We start from the raw sequence: 15,593 nt of genomic DNA, 5'->3' as shown, positions 1-15,593 counted from the left end.
GCCCAGTAACCCAGCATCGCCTTATCATTCTGCTCATCTGGAGGTCAATAAATACATTGTCAAATATTTGTTTGACATGTCAGTCAAATTTAATCATCTGTCTGATACTGATACAATATTTTTTTACAACTATCTGCTGATACCGATATTCCATCATTGTGCATAAAGTTAGATTTGCCTTAAGAAAAGTTCATGAAATAAATAAATGTCCAGAAATGGGTTAAATAATCTTATAATATCCTTACAACAACCTCAATATGAGAAATATGAGATATACTGACTATATTTACCTGCCAAAATATCATTTTTTGCAGTTTGCTACTGTTTTTAGTTTTATGCTAATATGTTTACTTCTTGTTTATAGATAACAGTGTGACATACGGTGTCAGACACCAATTATGGTCAGTAATTGGTCTTTTGAAATATGGACATTTACCATGCACTATGTTGAAAAAAGTAATAGTTCGCTAAGCTGGGGTTGATGCAACGCAATGTGTGGACGAAATTCAAGCTTCTAGGCAGCTGCACTGCAAAAAGAAAGTGCTATCTTGGCAAGTATCTTAAATCTAGTTAATACAGCCAGTAGTTCTCATATTGAGGTTGTTGTTAGAATAGTAAACAATATTTCAGCTATTTCTGGGGTTTATTTTCCTTACTCTGAATATTTTTATCAAGTAAAATTATCTTAATATATTGGCAGATAATGTTGCTTGCTTCAAGCATATTTCCTAAAACAAGCAAAATTATCTGCCAATATAGTGGGATAATTGATAAAAGTACATGAAATAAGTAATAAAATGTCCTGAAATTGGTTAAATAATCTTATAATATTCTTACAACAACCTCAAAGTGAGAAATATGAGATATACTGACTATATTTACCTCAAGATATCATTTTTGCAGTGTGCTACTGTTTTTAGCTTTATGCTAATGTATTTACCTCATGTTCATAGATAACAGTGTGACATACAGTGTCAGGAACCACATAATCCAGTCTATTAGAGATTACTGGGCAACTACACATGCTTTGAGGTGAGGTATGCATATTTTGGATTTAGACATGCAGTTAGCGCATTGCTAATTGCTGGGCTGTAAGCTTCTATTATTTGTTAGCAACGTTAGCCTCACAGCTCCAGTGCTAAACCACGACTACATGTCTTCATATCTTGGCTGATCGACTACATTTATGCAAATCGCTAAATATTCTTGTAATTCTGAGTTCGGCTCTTGCTGGTTTGGTGCTGTTTTGGTTCTAAAGGATGAACTAGAACCTCTGCATGAACAGCTTTATTTGAACCTGCATGGTGGAGCTGAACATGTCAAACCTTGTACTGTTACAATTCTAACCTCCGTACTTTTTCCAGATGTGTTTCTGTGGTAAAACCGATTTTTCCTTTGGGTCAAAAGTGTCCTTTAAACATCCCCGGCCTCCCCCTCCACCCCAGCAACACATGCTTTTTATTTGTACACTTCTAGAAACCCCCACCTCTGTCATTGCTCATAGGCGCATGGAACTGAGAAGAAAGAGGAACCAGACGTTTGGAAGCGATCACATGAGCATGATCAGCGCTCGTATGATAAGAGAAGGATTTTCCAGAGATTTCCAATAAACTTTCCTCCAGGGTCTCATTTTTGGTTTGAAACGATGTGTCGTTTGTGGGAAAACCTCGTTTTGCTAGCTTTAAGGGGTCTGAATGCCCATGAGACAATAGGAAAAGATGGTTCTAGGGACGTTTCGGTATTCCCGTTGTGGAAAACTACTATTTTATTTTCACACAGTTGTGGCTTTTACTACACAAACTAAACCTGAACATTTCCTTTTAGGTTACTCAGGTTACAGTTGCGGTTGGGTTTGCGTGTAGGCACGAAAGCACAGTGACAGAAATGACAGAGTACTATGGAAAAAGCTTAAAAGATACTGCAGACACTGTGTATGTGTGGTGAGCTGAGACAGAACCCAAAGTTGATTACTGTAAAATCAAATCTCCATGAGAGGAAATATAGACACAGACGTGAGCTAATGGACGCGCCTGTTACTCATACTGTGTCTGTTCTTTTCACTAAAAAGAAGTGTTGCGTTATATTGATTAGATTCAAATATGTACATCATTTCCACATGAATAAAATATATTACCTACTGACGATCCCTTATAGTTCATATATTAAAAATAAAATGAGTGATTTTTTCACATTTCTGCATAATTGCGAGTTTGAGATGTAAACAGAGTGATTCGGAGTGGTTTGGTGTGAAATGGTTCAGATGTCTTTACAGTGGTGGTGATAGGAACCAGGGGTCGCCATGACTACAACACTAATATAGCCATTTTATTTACTATCCAAAACCACCAGTAAACCTACACGAGTCTTCTGAGTTTATATGGAATGTTGATGATGGGAAAATAGTTGAAAATCTGAGATAATAAGTTTTCTTTGGGGACTACTTTTGCCTCACAACGCCCTACATGTTATGTATCCCTCCACCATGAATGGATTTTAAGGTCAAAAATCTTCTCAAAACTATCATAAAGCAACATCTCAGACATCAGGCAGTGTATTCATAACCATTATGTAATGACTGGGAAAATACTGGAAAATCTGAAAATAATTAGTTTGATTTGGGGACTATTTTGGCCCAGCGTGTAATCCTACACCACGAATGGATTTTATACCAAAACCTTCTTAAAGCTTTTGTGAAACAGTGTCTCAGTCATCAGGCGGTGAATTCATAGCCATTTCATGTAATAACTTTCTGTGAGGGAGCTTTTAGAGGTGGACGTCTGGTTCCTATCACCACCACTGTGAACAATTCTGACTCGCTAAGTTTCTCGAAAACGGAGCGTTTCACACCAAACCACTCTGAACGACTCTGTTTACATCTTAACTATTTAATTATGCAGAAAGTGATGGGAAATTGTACTTTATTCATGTGTGAATAATAAGCAAATTCAATGCAGCACTTTTTCAGTGTTCTTAACCTTCCTGTGCCCTTGATGTTTGCGGGTGCTCTTTTAGTGAAGTGCTCTCAGCCGTGTGGGCTGCTGCTGCTTCCTCTGTGGGGGGAGGCAGGCAGTTGTTCGTTTACAGAAGTGGTCAGCGAGCTTTGTACGACCTGGCCAGCCTTGTGTTTGTGGTCAGGCAGTTGTTGTCCTTCACCAGAGCCCTGACTGGTTTCAGAGACACGAGGGTGGTCGACAAATGGCGCCACCGCGGAGGTGTGCAGTGGCGTCACGGTTGTTTCCCCTGATCTCTCGCTGTGGTTTTCACCTTTGCCTCCCCTAAACTCTCCCATTATGCTGGCGGAAAAGCTCTGTTTCTCTCTGTGTAACGGAGCAAAAAGGCAGATCTTTGGGCCGACGGCTCCGTGAGAAATTAGATTTACACAGTTTTATCGTTACATCAAATTTTAGCACCCTTTTTTGGGTTTACTCTGAAGCTAAGAGGCTAATCTGTTATCTGTAAAAACATATCAGCCCAGAAAATACATCACACCGCTAAAAACAGAAGTAGCAGCCACATTGATGTCTGTGGCTTTGTCCATTTCTATAGACAGCAGCAGACTTTTAAAGCTAGGCCGTCAGTTCAGGCCATAAATGCCAGAACATTCATGCTACTTTGCTAATTTCTAATAATGCTAATTTCTGCTAGCGCCCCTATGAGATTCTAGTAGTTTGTTAGCGCTAAGCTAAGTGTGAACATTTTTTTGATCTTGAATCTTGCAAAAGACAGTTCATATGTTTTATTTGAAGCTTATAACAGACATTAACACAATTTAAAACATCACATATATCACACAGATATTTCTAGTATGAGCAAATACATGTATTTATGTATTTCTTGCATATGTGCTGCATAGAGCTGCCACCGCTGTGTTCCATAGTCAGTGATGTATCAGAGAACTTGTAGAAAGGAGAATTTCCACTCTGTAATGTCTTCCAGGTTTCTCAAACACTAGAGGGCGCTCCCGAGCGAGTCCAAAATGAATGGGGTAAGATGGAGCATTTGAGCAAAATCATAGTTTATAAATGCTTAAACATTTTTAATGTAAAAGAATTCATTCATTTCCTGAACACAGAACAGCATAAAACATTTTAACACTGCTGTTATATTTTTAAGAGCTTTTAAACTCGAGTTGTAGGAGTTTAAAATGGCGCCTCTTGTATGTTCATGACGCCTGTGAGCGCGAACAGCCAATGAGCTGCTCCGCTCGCCAACCAATCAGCACTCAGTAGCAGTAATGTTAGCGTCCTGCTGCCCAAAACCTGTTTGCTGTATAAAAAAGGAAACATACAGGTGAGTTTTCTTTGCTTTTTTTGTGAAATTCATACTTCTACTTTCTAAAATTAAAGAAACGTTCTGGGCGAGTAATTAGAAACTATTTTAACTTCGTTTTTAGCCGTTTAGCTTCATTCACTCCCATTCATTGAGGACTCGTTCACGGGTGCCCTCTGCTGTTTTGCAGTCCTGTTTTTAATATAACGAGGGAAATAGGAAGTGGCCAGACTCCCCATAAACCGGCTCTGGATGTATCTACTGAATATTATGCATGTGTATTTTTTATTTCACAGAAATTGTTAGGCCTTTTCTGAAAGCCTAATAGGCCCTGAGGGTTCCTCTCATACATTGTCAGAAACAGTTAGCAGTTAGCATCCTGCTAATTCATAGAGTATAAGTTTACATTAGTTGTTAGCAACATTAGCCTCATAGCTCCAGTGCTAAGCAAGCTTCAGACACCAAACATTACTTGGCCGATTGATTACATTGAGGGTAGAAACTGTGTAATATTGATTAGGACGAGGCTTTTAAAGGAATTTGAACAATTCTGGCATTTTATGACATCTACTAGCACAACATAGACGAACAGCAAATATTTGTCAATGCTAAACTATCATGCTGCAGTCATAGGCTGTGTGATTATAACTGGGTTAAATGCTGACCTGCTGAAACTGTGTTTTCTCTGTTTAAGAACGCTGATTTAATCCTCCTCTGACCAGACAGAGCTGCCTCATTGTTTACCTCTCTGACTTAGAGGAGTGATTCAGTGATTCACTGATCCTGCAGATATATTTTGGGTTTTTTGGGTGGGGGGTGTGGGGTGGGGGTAGCTTGTCCAAAAGCCCAGCCTGCCTGCGGTTGGCATTCTGAAAGCAAAGTGATTGTGCTGAAATGCGGCCGGGGGGGACGAGCGTGCTGACTCATACCGGCTGCTCTGAGATAAGCCATTTTATTTCAGGCTCAGTGGAACACGCTGTAAGAAGACTGCATTTATGGCATAATGATTCATAACATAGGCATTATCCAGTATCACCTTACTGTGCACATAAAAACACTAATACTCATTGTTCAGTGTGGATATTGTGTTTGTTGTGTCGTATATTATGTTGTGTTTCATAGATAACACATAAAATGGACTTATATGGAAACGTGTTGATATTTATACAATTCAGTTTTTGAATATTATTGCATAATATTTTATTTATATAGCAGTTTTATTTTGTTATTTAAAATATATATATTATTTATTAATGTATGTATTTATTTATTAATTATTTATTTATTTAAAATATTATGTGGTTGGATTACTTCTAATTTTAATGCTTTCAGAGCTGCAAAAAGTTGCTCTGCTCTTTGGCACGTTATATTTGTATATGTTTAAAGAGCCCATAATGTCATATTCTGACACTCAGTTTGATGTATTATATAAACACTGATAATGTTTTAAAGCATACACTCACCAGTCCACAAGGTCCATATATTAAAAAACAACATATTTGACATGTTCACACATTTGAATTTTAAATTGACTGTTTTTGTGATGTCACACATAACACGTTTACACACATAACCACCTGTTCAGCAGTTTAGCTCCGCCCATTCACACTGAAGTTATAAGGAGTGTTTCAGCCCTGACTGCTTTTTGAATGAGGCACAGCCAGTCAGAACAGAGCTCATTTATATATATCAGTCTTAAAGGAACAGTAACAAAAACAGCCTGTATAACTCTAAAGCAGAGGTCACTATAGGTGGACCGCGGTCCGAGTCCGGACCCAGATGCTGTCCTATGCGGACCTGGACCTATAACCGATAAACTATGGAGAATTATTTAATTTCGACGGGGTGGTCCTATTTTAGTCGGCGTAACATTTTGTAAGTTCTAAGTATCACACTGTGCATTACGATAAGCACTGACACTTGAGTGAGTGATGCACACACAAGGGAGGGACGAGTTGAGAAACAGCAGTCAGAGAAGAAAGTGAGTCAGAGGGAAGTTATTTCACATGGCGTGATCTAAAAGGAGAAAACTGACAATTAATGTTGAAATATTAATGAATTGTACTTTATTTGATTTGATATTCAGTTGTTAACTGTATAAGATGTTGATATACCTGCTAGGCTATTTCACTTTACAGTATATGCCACTGAATCATGATGCAAGTTAGACATTATGATGTTCTGGACCTTTGCTTGAGGAAATTTTCTCTAACTGGACCTTATTGAATTTTAATTAAAGACCCCTGGCCTAAAGGAAAAAGAGAGACAAAATACATTAAAACTGCAGGATATGCGCCCTTTAATTAAATGTAATGTACTGAAATACATGAAAGCAGTTGGAGGTAAAATATGCATAATCATCATGCAAACTGACAACTAATAACTGCCAATTTATTGATTACTTATTTTGGTGGTTGATTTTTTAACATCAGTTTGGGATTGGTTGATCAGAGCAGCCTTGGTTTGTATTCTATCTTGAGGAATGTGTTAAGTGGTGTCGTTATCAAATGCCTTTAATCTCTAAACGAGGGGTCGCGTAGGTTAAATGGTGATGCTCACTAAGTGGCTGGACTGATTGTCTGAACTGACTGACTGGCCAGACGTTGTTGCTAAGCGCATCCCGAAAGGACAGTGTCTTTCTGCCTTCCGGGGTTTCCATAGTAACTTCACCTGGAGATGAGAGGACGTGTAAGGAGATGGTCATTGATTTCTGTACGCAGAGTGGCTGAGCTGTGCTGACCACTCGATTGTAAAGGTCAGGCTGAGGCCCGACATCTATCTTGTGTTTTTCTAATGAGGTTCTGAAGTTGCTATTGGGTATCGGCTTTATTAGAGACTAGACCGATATATCGGCTGGCAGATAATGACGGCCAATATTGACGTTATGTTATCGGTAATAATAAATAAAGTTGTGCTGCTGGGCAGCCCAGTATTAGACACCTCCTGTTTAAATGTTATTAGCAACTATTAGCATGAGAATACAGTGTTATAACACAGAATAAGGATAAAAAATAAAGAAATTATTAACAGAAACCAAAACTGCAAGGACTTCTATAATATTCACTATTGGAGAATAACATGAAAATCTAGAATATACATCTAAAATGATATCAGCTAATATTACTATAGTAGAATTTTTAGCCCCTGAAAGGGGAATTTCTCTACATGTCCATAATTTCTGCATAATTTAAAGGTTAAGATGTCATCAGAGTCATTCAGAGTGGTTTGGTGTGAAACACTCTGTTCTAGAGAGACTTACTGAGTCAGAACTGTTCACAGTGGTGGTGACAGAAACCAGACATCCACCTCTAAAAGCTCCCTCACAGAAAGTTATTACATGAATTTTTTTTCTGATTTTCTATTGTTTTACCATCATCAACACTACATTTAAATTCATAACACATGTGTAGGTTCACTTATGGTTTTAGATAATTAACATCTGCGCTGTAGTCTTGGCGACCCCTGGTTCCTGTCAACACCACTGTAAAGGAATCTGTGATGGTAAGTTTCTCTAGAACAGAGCAACCCTGACTTTTTTACATCTCAACCACTTTTTTTACATCTCAACCACTTATTATGTAGAAACGTTTAAAAATTGATGGAATTCACCTTTAAAATCTGTGTATTAAATTTTCAGATCAGTCAGGCCTCACTTTACATATCCAGAATCATCGTCTTGTGGCTTTTTTCTGAGTGTTTGGTCTGCTGCCCTGTCTGAGGTCATAGTGTAAGATCGATGCATTACTGGCCATGTGTGCAGTGAGATATTGAGCTGAAACTCGGCTTCAGGCGAAGGAAAGAATTTGCTGTCCTCAACAGAGAACTGAAAAAGATCAATATGCACAAATTTTCCATGTTTTTTCTACATTGGTCACCTTCGTCCACTAATTTACCTTTCTGTTTCCTCCCACAGTGATACTGAGGTACTAGCCTAATAGTTTCTGTTGTTGTTTTGGCTGAGCTGGGGATTGTAGTTAGTCTGCTGTGTCCCAAATTGCATTTGTTCAGGAAATGACAGTCAGTCTGTCTGCTTCCCTCCCTTTAAATGGATTGTTTAATTCCTACTGTTTTTAGACTGAGTCTGTTCTACAGTTTCTCATTAGGTTGAATGAATAACCGGCTCTAAATGTAGGTATTGTGATATAAACTGAGTCTGTTCTACAGTTTCTCATTAGGTTGAATGAATAACCGGCTCTAAATGTAGGTATTGTGATATAAACTGAGTCTGTTCTACAGTTTCTCATTAGGTTGAATGAATAACCGGCTCTAATTGTAGGTATTGTGATATAAACTGAGTCTGTTCTACAGTTTCTCATTAGGTTGAATGAATAACCGGCTCTAAATGTAGGTATTGTGATATAAACTGAGTCTGTTCTACAGTTTCTCATTAGGTTGAATGAATAACCGGCTCTAAATGTAGGTATTGTGATATAAACCGAGTCTGTTCTACAGTTTCTCATTAGGCTGAATGAATAACTGACTCTAAATGTAGGTATTGTGATATAAACTGAGTCTGTTCTACAGTTTCTCATTAGTTTGAATGAATAACTGGCTCTAAATGTAGGTATTGTGATATAAACTGAGTCCGTTCTACAGTTTCTCATTAGGCTGAATGAATAACCGACACTAAATGTAGGTATTGTGATATAAACTGGGTCTGTTCTACAGTTTCTCATTAGGTTGAATGAATAACTGACTAAATGTAGGTATTGTGGTATAAACTGAGTCTGTTCTACAGTTTCTCATTAGGTTGAATGAATAACTGGCTCTAAATGTAGGTATTGTGATATAAACTGAGTCTGTTCTACAGTTTCTCATTAGGCTGAATGAATAACTGACTCTAAATGTAGGTATTGTGATATAAACTGAGTCTGTTCTACAGTTTCTCATTAGGTTTAGTAGGATCTTTGCCAGAGTTCTGTAAAGCTTGTCCAACCTCACAATAATACCCTATGGACGAATTTCTTACTTCCAGATTAAGCCCAGGGCCAAGACTAAAAAGATCTTCCAATGGTGATTCACCATTGTTGCCAGACTAGACTAAATCCCTATGTGAAAGTTTGTAGACGGCAGCGTTTCTTCTGAAATGAAGGGTATTTATAGTGAGTTTGTCCCTTTTTCCTGAAGTAACAGCCTCTACTTTTCTGAAAAGGCTTAACAGTAGATGCTGAACATTGCTGTGAGGATTTGATTGAACATTAGTGAGGTCAGGTACTGACGTTGGATGGTCAGTTCTGGGTCACTCCAACTCATCCCAAAGGTACTGGATCACTCCAGAGAACACAGTTCCACTGCTCCACAGCCCAATGCTGGGGAGCTTTATACCCCTCTAGCCCATGTTTGGCACTGGGAATGGTGGCTCATGTAGGTCCGTTCCAGAGTGTTCCATTCTATAGGTCAGTGTTGTTCTATGGAGATTACATGTCAGCAATGGGAGGCCTTAAAATAGCTGAATTCACTCGTTAGAAGGTCCGTCTGGATAATTTTGGACGTATAGTGTAGATATGAAAGTAAAATGTTGCTGTGTTGCAGTTTTGTAGTCGTGCTCTAAATCTCGGTGGTTGTTGTGAACATATTCCAGGTTGCCGGAGAGCAGAAGTATCACCCCGAGTGCTTCACCTGCCTGAACTGCAGAACCTTCATCGGCGATGGAGACACCTACGCTCTGGTGGAGAGGTCCAAGCTCTACTGGTGAGTGCTGAACCGCCCGAGGCTTCTTTCCTGATATCGGAATTCAATCTATATTTATTTCCCTTACTCTTTCGGAGAGGCTTTTTGAGTGAAAGAGCTTTTCCATCGTATTGAACTTTGCGTTTCACTTTCCGACGAACTTCAGCACCCTGAAAATAGTGCTGCCCTGAATTTATTTGTGTATAAATATGTGCATTGTTTCCACATTAACACCAAAGTTCCCTCAGATCCTTAAAAAGGTCTTACAGTAGATTTTTAAAAATTGTCATTATTTGTCTGAAAAGGTTCTAAAGTCTTTCAGGATTCTCACAACCGTTTTCTCTTTACTTTAAGTGAGCTGCCTAAAATCTGTTAAGTGAAAAGTTTAAGTGAAAAAAATAAAAACAAATCCCTACTTTACAGTTGCAGCGTTTATAGTTTTAAATTTATAACCTTAAGCATTTAACTTAAGATAATTACTTAAGAACTTTTATGAAACCTGCCGCAGGTTAACAAGAGTAAAGTAAATTAATTCAGATTAGTCAAAACCATGAATATTCACCCTACAGCAGCCATGCGGTCAGAAACTAGATCTCAAAGAGTATCTCCATGTTCAGTTTTAAACCTTTATTAAAAACAGTTTGGATAAATTAGACATTAATACATATCATATTGTTGCTGTATGGTGGAAATTTTTTTGCTTTGTTAAAGGGGAATTCCAGCAAATTTTTCAAAATTTCTCCATAATTCAGTGTTTGGGATGTAAAAAGAGTGGTTCAGAGTGGTTTGGTGTGAAATGGTTCAGTGGTGGTGATAGGAACCAGGGGTCGCCATGACTACAACACAAATATGGCCATTTTATTTACTATCCAAAACCACCAGTGAACCTACACGAGTCTTCTGAGTTTATATGGAATGTTGATGATGGAAAAATAGTGGAAAACCATTTCATGTAGTAACTTTCTGTGAGGGAGCTTTCAGAGGTGGACGTCTGGTTCCTACCACCACCACTGTGAACAATTCTGACTCGCTAAGTTTCTCTAGAACAGAGCGTTTCACACCAAACCACTCTGAACGACTCTGTTTACATCATTTAATTTTTTCACTTTAAGATGTTAAAGTGATGTTAAAAGCATTTCATTTGTTTTTAAAAGTGCAGACGACCCGGACATTTTACTCCAACACATTTTTGTCTTATAGTTTACTCAGTTTTGGCAGTAATTGTGTTAATATTGTGTAATTTATGTGGAAATTAAATAAATAAATCAAGTACATTCAGTTCAGAAATACGTTTCTGTTCTTCAGTGTACGTAAGGGTTAGTTGCTTTTTTGTACCTGGAATGAAATGACTAACTTGTGCAGGCAGGTGAGGCTAAAATAAGAGACCTGTTAGATTGTCAGATTACATCCCCTATAGCTGACTTTCCCAGCAGTGGTGCTGGAGTTTCCCTGCCCTGAATAGTTTGGTGTTTTCCAGATCAAACACATTCAATCACAATCACTACATTTTACCTTTTAGCAATTCTTAAATGCTGCATTAATTTGTCATAAAATGTATATAAATATAAAATAATATCCAAAATACCTTGTATTTCAGTGGGGAAATTACATCTCGAGGCAGATAACTTGATAAATAATCGTTTGAATAGATAATTACAGTGTATTATTTATCATTTAATAACTTCTTGTTGTTGCTAGAATACTAGAAAACTAGTCTTTCTTTTCTAGAGCGTTTGAATCTGCAGTATATACATGTATTATATTTAAATATACTATTTATTATGTAATATATAGTGCAATTTTCTCCAACACTGAATTAGCCTATCTTAGACTACGCTTATGCTGACAAACTGACCCATAATGTTTAAATATAATATAAAATGTGAAGATTTTACTGTAAAGTTTTGCTTCTGTTGCTTCCGTAGTCATATTTTCACACCCATATTCGTCAAACCATTTAAAAAAAGCCCCTTTAAATGTGGAGAAAGCAGTTTACTGTGAGTGATATACTGAAAGTCATTTGACTAATGTCTCCCTCTAGTGGACACTGTTATTACCAGAACATTGTGACCCCGGTGACCTTGCCAGACTCGCCCTGCTCCCGCATCCCCCACACGGTCACTCTGGTGTCCATCCCGGCCTCCACTGACGGCAAGCGTGGCTTCTCCCTGTCCATCGACCAGGGCAGCAGCCCAAACGGCTACGGCCCTGACCACAACCACACGGTGCGCGTGTCCGAGTAAGTGCACTAATCAGCCGCTTTATTGTTGTGACTTAGCCGTGTTAACTTTTCTCAGATGTCACAACATGATTTGAACACTTTATTCATGCAATAAATCTACTGATTTTAAATGATATTACACAGATTTCTTTGTTAAATACTACATTATGCAAGTTTTGTCAGATATACTGTAAAAAATAGCAGGTTTTAGTGACTTTACAGTGCAAAATATGTAATAAGCTGGTATAATAAGACCTATTATTCAGCGGAGACTAGATCAGGCCCTCTATTATTCATAGCTAATGTTATTTAATCTACTCTTTATGTGTACATTTCCAAGGGTGGATGCTGAGAGCATCAGTCCAGATGTGAAGAACTCCATACATGTCGGCGATCGCATCTTAGAGATCAACGGGACCCCCATCCGGAATGTTCCACTTGACGAGGTACCGACAAAGCACTCTGGTTCTCACACACATTTATTAATTTCTGTATTAAAGGGGGCTACAAATTTTTTGTGGTTTGGTGTGAAATGGTTCAGATTTCTTTACAGTTTTGGATACTAAATAAAATATAGACATTTTATTTAATATCCAAAACCACCAGTGAACCTACACGAGTCTTCTGGGTTTATATGGAATGTTGAAAATAGTGGAAAATAGTGGAAAATCTGAAATAATAAGTTTTCTTTGGGGACTATTTTGCCTCATAACACCCTGCATATTATGTATCCCTCCACCGTGAAAGGATTTTAAAAATGTTTTAGATCAAAACTGTCATAAAACAGTGTCTCAGTCATCAGGCAGTGAATTCATAACCATTTCATGTAATAACTTTCTGTGAGGGAACTTTTAGAGGTGGACATCTGTTTCCTATCACCACCATTGTGAATGATAGGATAGTTTATAGTTTTAGTTTATAGATTATAGTTTATGTACTGGGGCTTGTTTTCTTCTATAGTGTGTAATTTAATGCAGATCATTATATTATTTGGTATTATTTTTAATAACTATAACTCCACCAACATAACCAACCTCACCCTGTGTTTGAATCTCTGTTTTAGATCGATCTGCTCATCCAGGAGACGAGTCGGCTCCTGCAGCTGACCATCGAGCATGACCCCCATGACCAGGGGGGCTCGGGGGACCAGGTGGACGGCCCCAGCCCCCTGTCTAGGGTTCCCAGCCCCATCACTCCCATCACTCAACCCCCACACCAGGACGTCAACAGCCTGCGCTCGCGCGTGATCACGTGAGTCCGACTGAGGAAATCTGTGTTTGTACAGTGAAAAACTCCCCAGCTGCAAAACTGAAACTGAGGATTAAGCTCTCAAATAGCATTTATGGTTTTAAGTTCAGGCTGTTTAGTCAGGATTTTAGGTAATTTTTTAAATTAACCACAGTTTTTTTTTGTTGTTTTTATGTCAAACTGCCTTGTGAAACGTTTTGTTTTGAAAATAAAGCATAACAATAAATAAGCATAAAAACACTATTAAATTCTTTAAAGTTCTTAGATAAAGGCAGTGGTTGTACAGTCGAATGCAAAAGTTAGAACAGCCGTAGTTAAATTAGTGAAAATAACACCACAGAAACACACTTAAATATGGCATTTTTAGTCCACAATTCTATTTATTTTCTGAGTTTAACATAATTTACAAGAAAAAATATAAAGTGTGCTTTTGCACAGGCCACATTTTAGGCTTTATTTTTCCACAATACGTTAAATTTAGTAAATAAACAGTAACTGTGCATTAAAATGTGCAGAATCGTGTCTCTGTTGATGATGTGTTCACTTATTTTCACTTAATGAAACATGGAATTTGACCAGGAGAGCCAAACTGTGCACACAACGGTATAAAGAACTATGGCAACATAAAGATTCATTCAAGTGTTTAAATGATTCTTATGTATGAGGGAGAAACTGTTGTTAATGATTCATTAAAAGGAATAAAAAAAAAATCAAAGAAAAAGTCAAAGAACCTTTTTTGAAACTCTATAGAACCCCTTTTGCTAAGAGTGTTGAGCGCAGTGCTGAAGATGGTTCTTCAAGGGTTCTTTAGAGAAGACAGTGGCTCTATATAGAACCATAAACACTCAAAGAGCCCCTTGGAGCATTAAGCATGAACATGGTTCTTTGAGTGTTCATAGTTCTATATAGAATCATTACCTTTGCTAAAGAACCTTTGAAGAACCATCATTTTTAGGAGTGTATGGTTTATACAGTAGTGAATTAGACCTAATTTACCGTCGTGTTTCTTAGACACTACTCTGTATTGTTAAGCAGATTTAGTGTATAATTAAATCTAATTGGTAAATTAACTGTTTAATAATAAAACATAAACATCAATAAAGCAGGTATTAAAGCTAATTTTCACTCATTTGTCCATCTGCATGCGTCTCTGCAGGCGAAGCTACAGTATTGATAAGTCTCCATGCTCCAGTAACACGGCGTCCCCGCTCTCTCTGCGGAAGGACATCGGACGCTCTGAGTCGCTCCGGGTGGTGACCAATCGCACGCACAGAATCTTCCGGCCCTCCGACCTCATCCACGGAGAGGTTCTGGGAAAGGGCTGTTTTGGCCAGGCCATAAAGGTACATGCAAATGTTCAGACACTCACGCACACTTTGCATAATAGCCTGCGGCTTTAGTGTATCGATCACAGGAAGAGATACCTGCTGCCTCCCGGCCAGACGATGAAGAGATTTGCCTAGATTTGCATGTGGGACCATTCTGTCACTTCCTCTTTACCATAAAGAGGATAAAGAGGCAAATTAATTTAAAGTTTGAGAGAAGGATTCAATTTTGACTTTGAGAAAAGTTTCGAGACTATCAGTAAGGGGCAGCACAAACAAAATAGCCAGACTTCTGCATGTACAAGTAATAAAAATCTTTATTTTTATATTTTTATTTTTTCCTTTTAGCTACATGATCTCTAAGTGCTTTTATTGTGGAAGATTAGCAAAACACAGGAAGTCTAAATTAATTACTGAATTAATTTAATAGTACATTGCTTCAAATTATATAATATTAAGTAATAAAATGGCAGCTTAAATGTGTTTTAATCTGTATTTTAAAACCTAGAGTAATAATAATTATAATAATAAAATGGCCCATGTACTCTATATATGTATATAGTATGTATGTATGTATGTATGTATATACACACACACACACACACAAAATACACACACATATGGGATATATTATTACACACATTGAAAACCTCGTATCTCCATTTTTTGACGTTTTTCTGTTTTTGACATAATTTGAAAATACCTGCTGCTCTTTACATTGTATGTAAATTTTATGATGAATGGACTAAAAGAAACAGCCCAAAATGACTTGGAAAAAATTCTGGTTCCATTGACTTACATTAAAAGTAAAGAAGGTTTTTTCTTTTTCCTGTAAAGTTACCATTTTGGAGATATGAGGT

At 37.7% G+C, this 15,593-nt stretch overlaps 1 protein-coding gene across 5 annotated transcripts in view; it reads left to right on the top strand.

The window, feature by feature from the left end:
* Positions 1-15,593, top strand: part of limk1a (LIM domain kinase 1a) — a 92,624-nt gene that overhangs the window by 66,848 nt on the left and 10,183 nt on the right. For all 5 annotated transcript variants that reach the window (XM_036556569.1, XM_036556568.1, XM_036556571.1 and 2 more), the window contains 5 exons: positions 9,851-9,960; positions 11,981-12,178; positions 12,501-12,606; positions 13,224-13,411; positions 14,565-14,751. In XM_036556569.1, the coding sequence (XP_036412462.1) occupies positions 9,851-9,960; positions 11,981-12,178; positions 12,501-12,606; positions 13,224-13,411; positions 14,565-14,751 (789 nt within the window). The remainder of the gene's footprint in view (positions 1-9,850; positions 9,961-11,980; positions 12,179-12,500; positions 12,607-13,223; positions 13,412-14,564; positions 14,752-15,593) is intronic.

The sequence above is a fragment of the Colossoma macropomum genome, unplaced genomic scaffold, assembly GCF_904425465.1.
Source record: "Colossoma macropomum unplaced genomic scaffold, Colossoma_macropomum, whole genome shotgun sequence".
NCBI lineage: Eukaryota > Metazoa > Chordata > Actinopteri > Characiformes > Serrasalmidae > Colossoma > Colossoma macropomum.
Note: the sequence above shows the minus strand (reverse complement) of the source record. Positions and strands in the feature narration are given on the sequence as shown.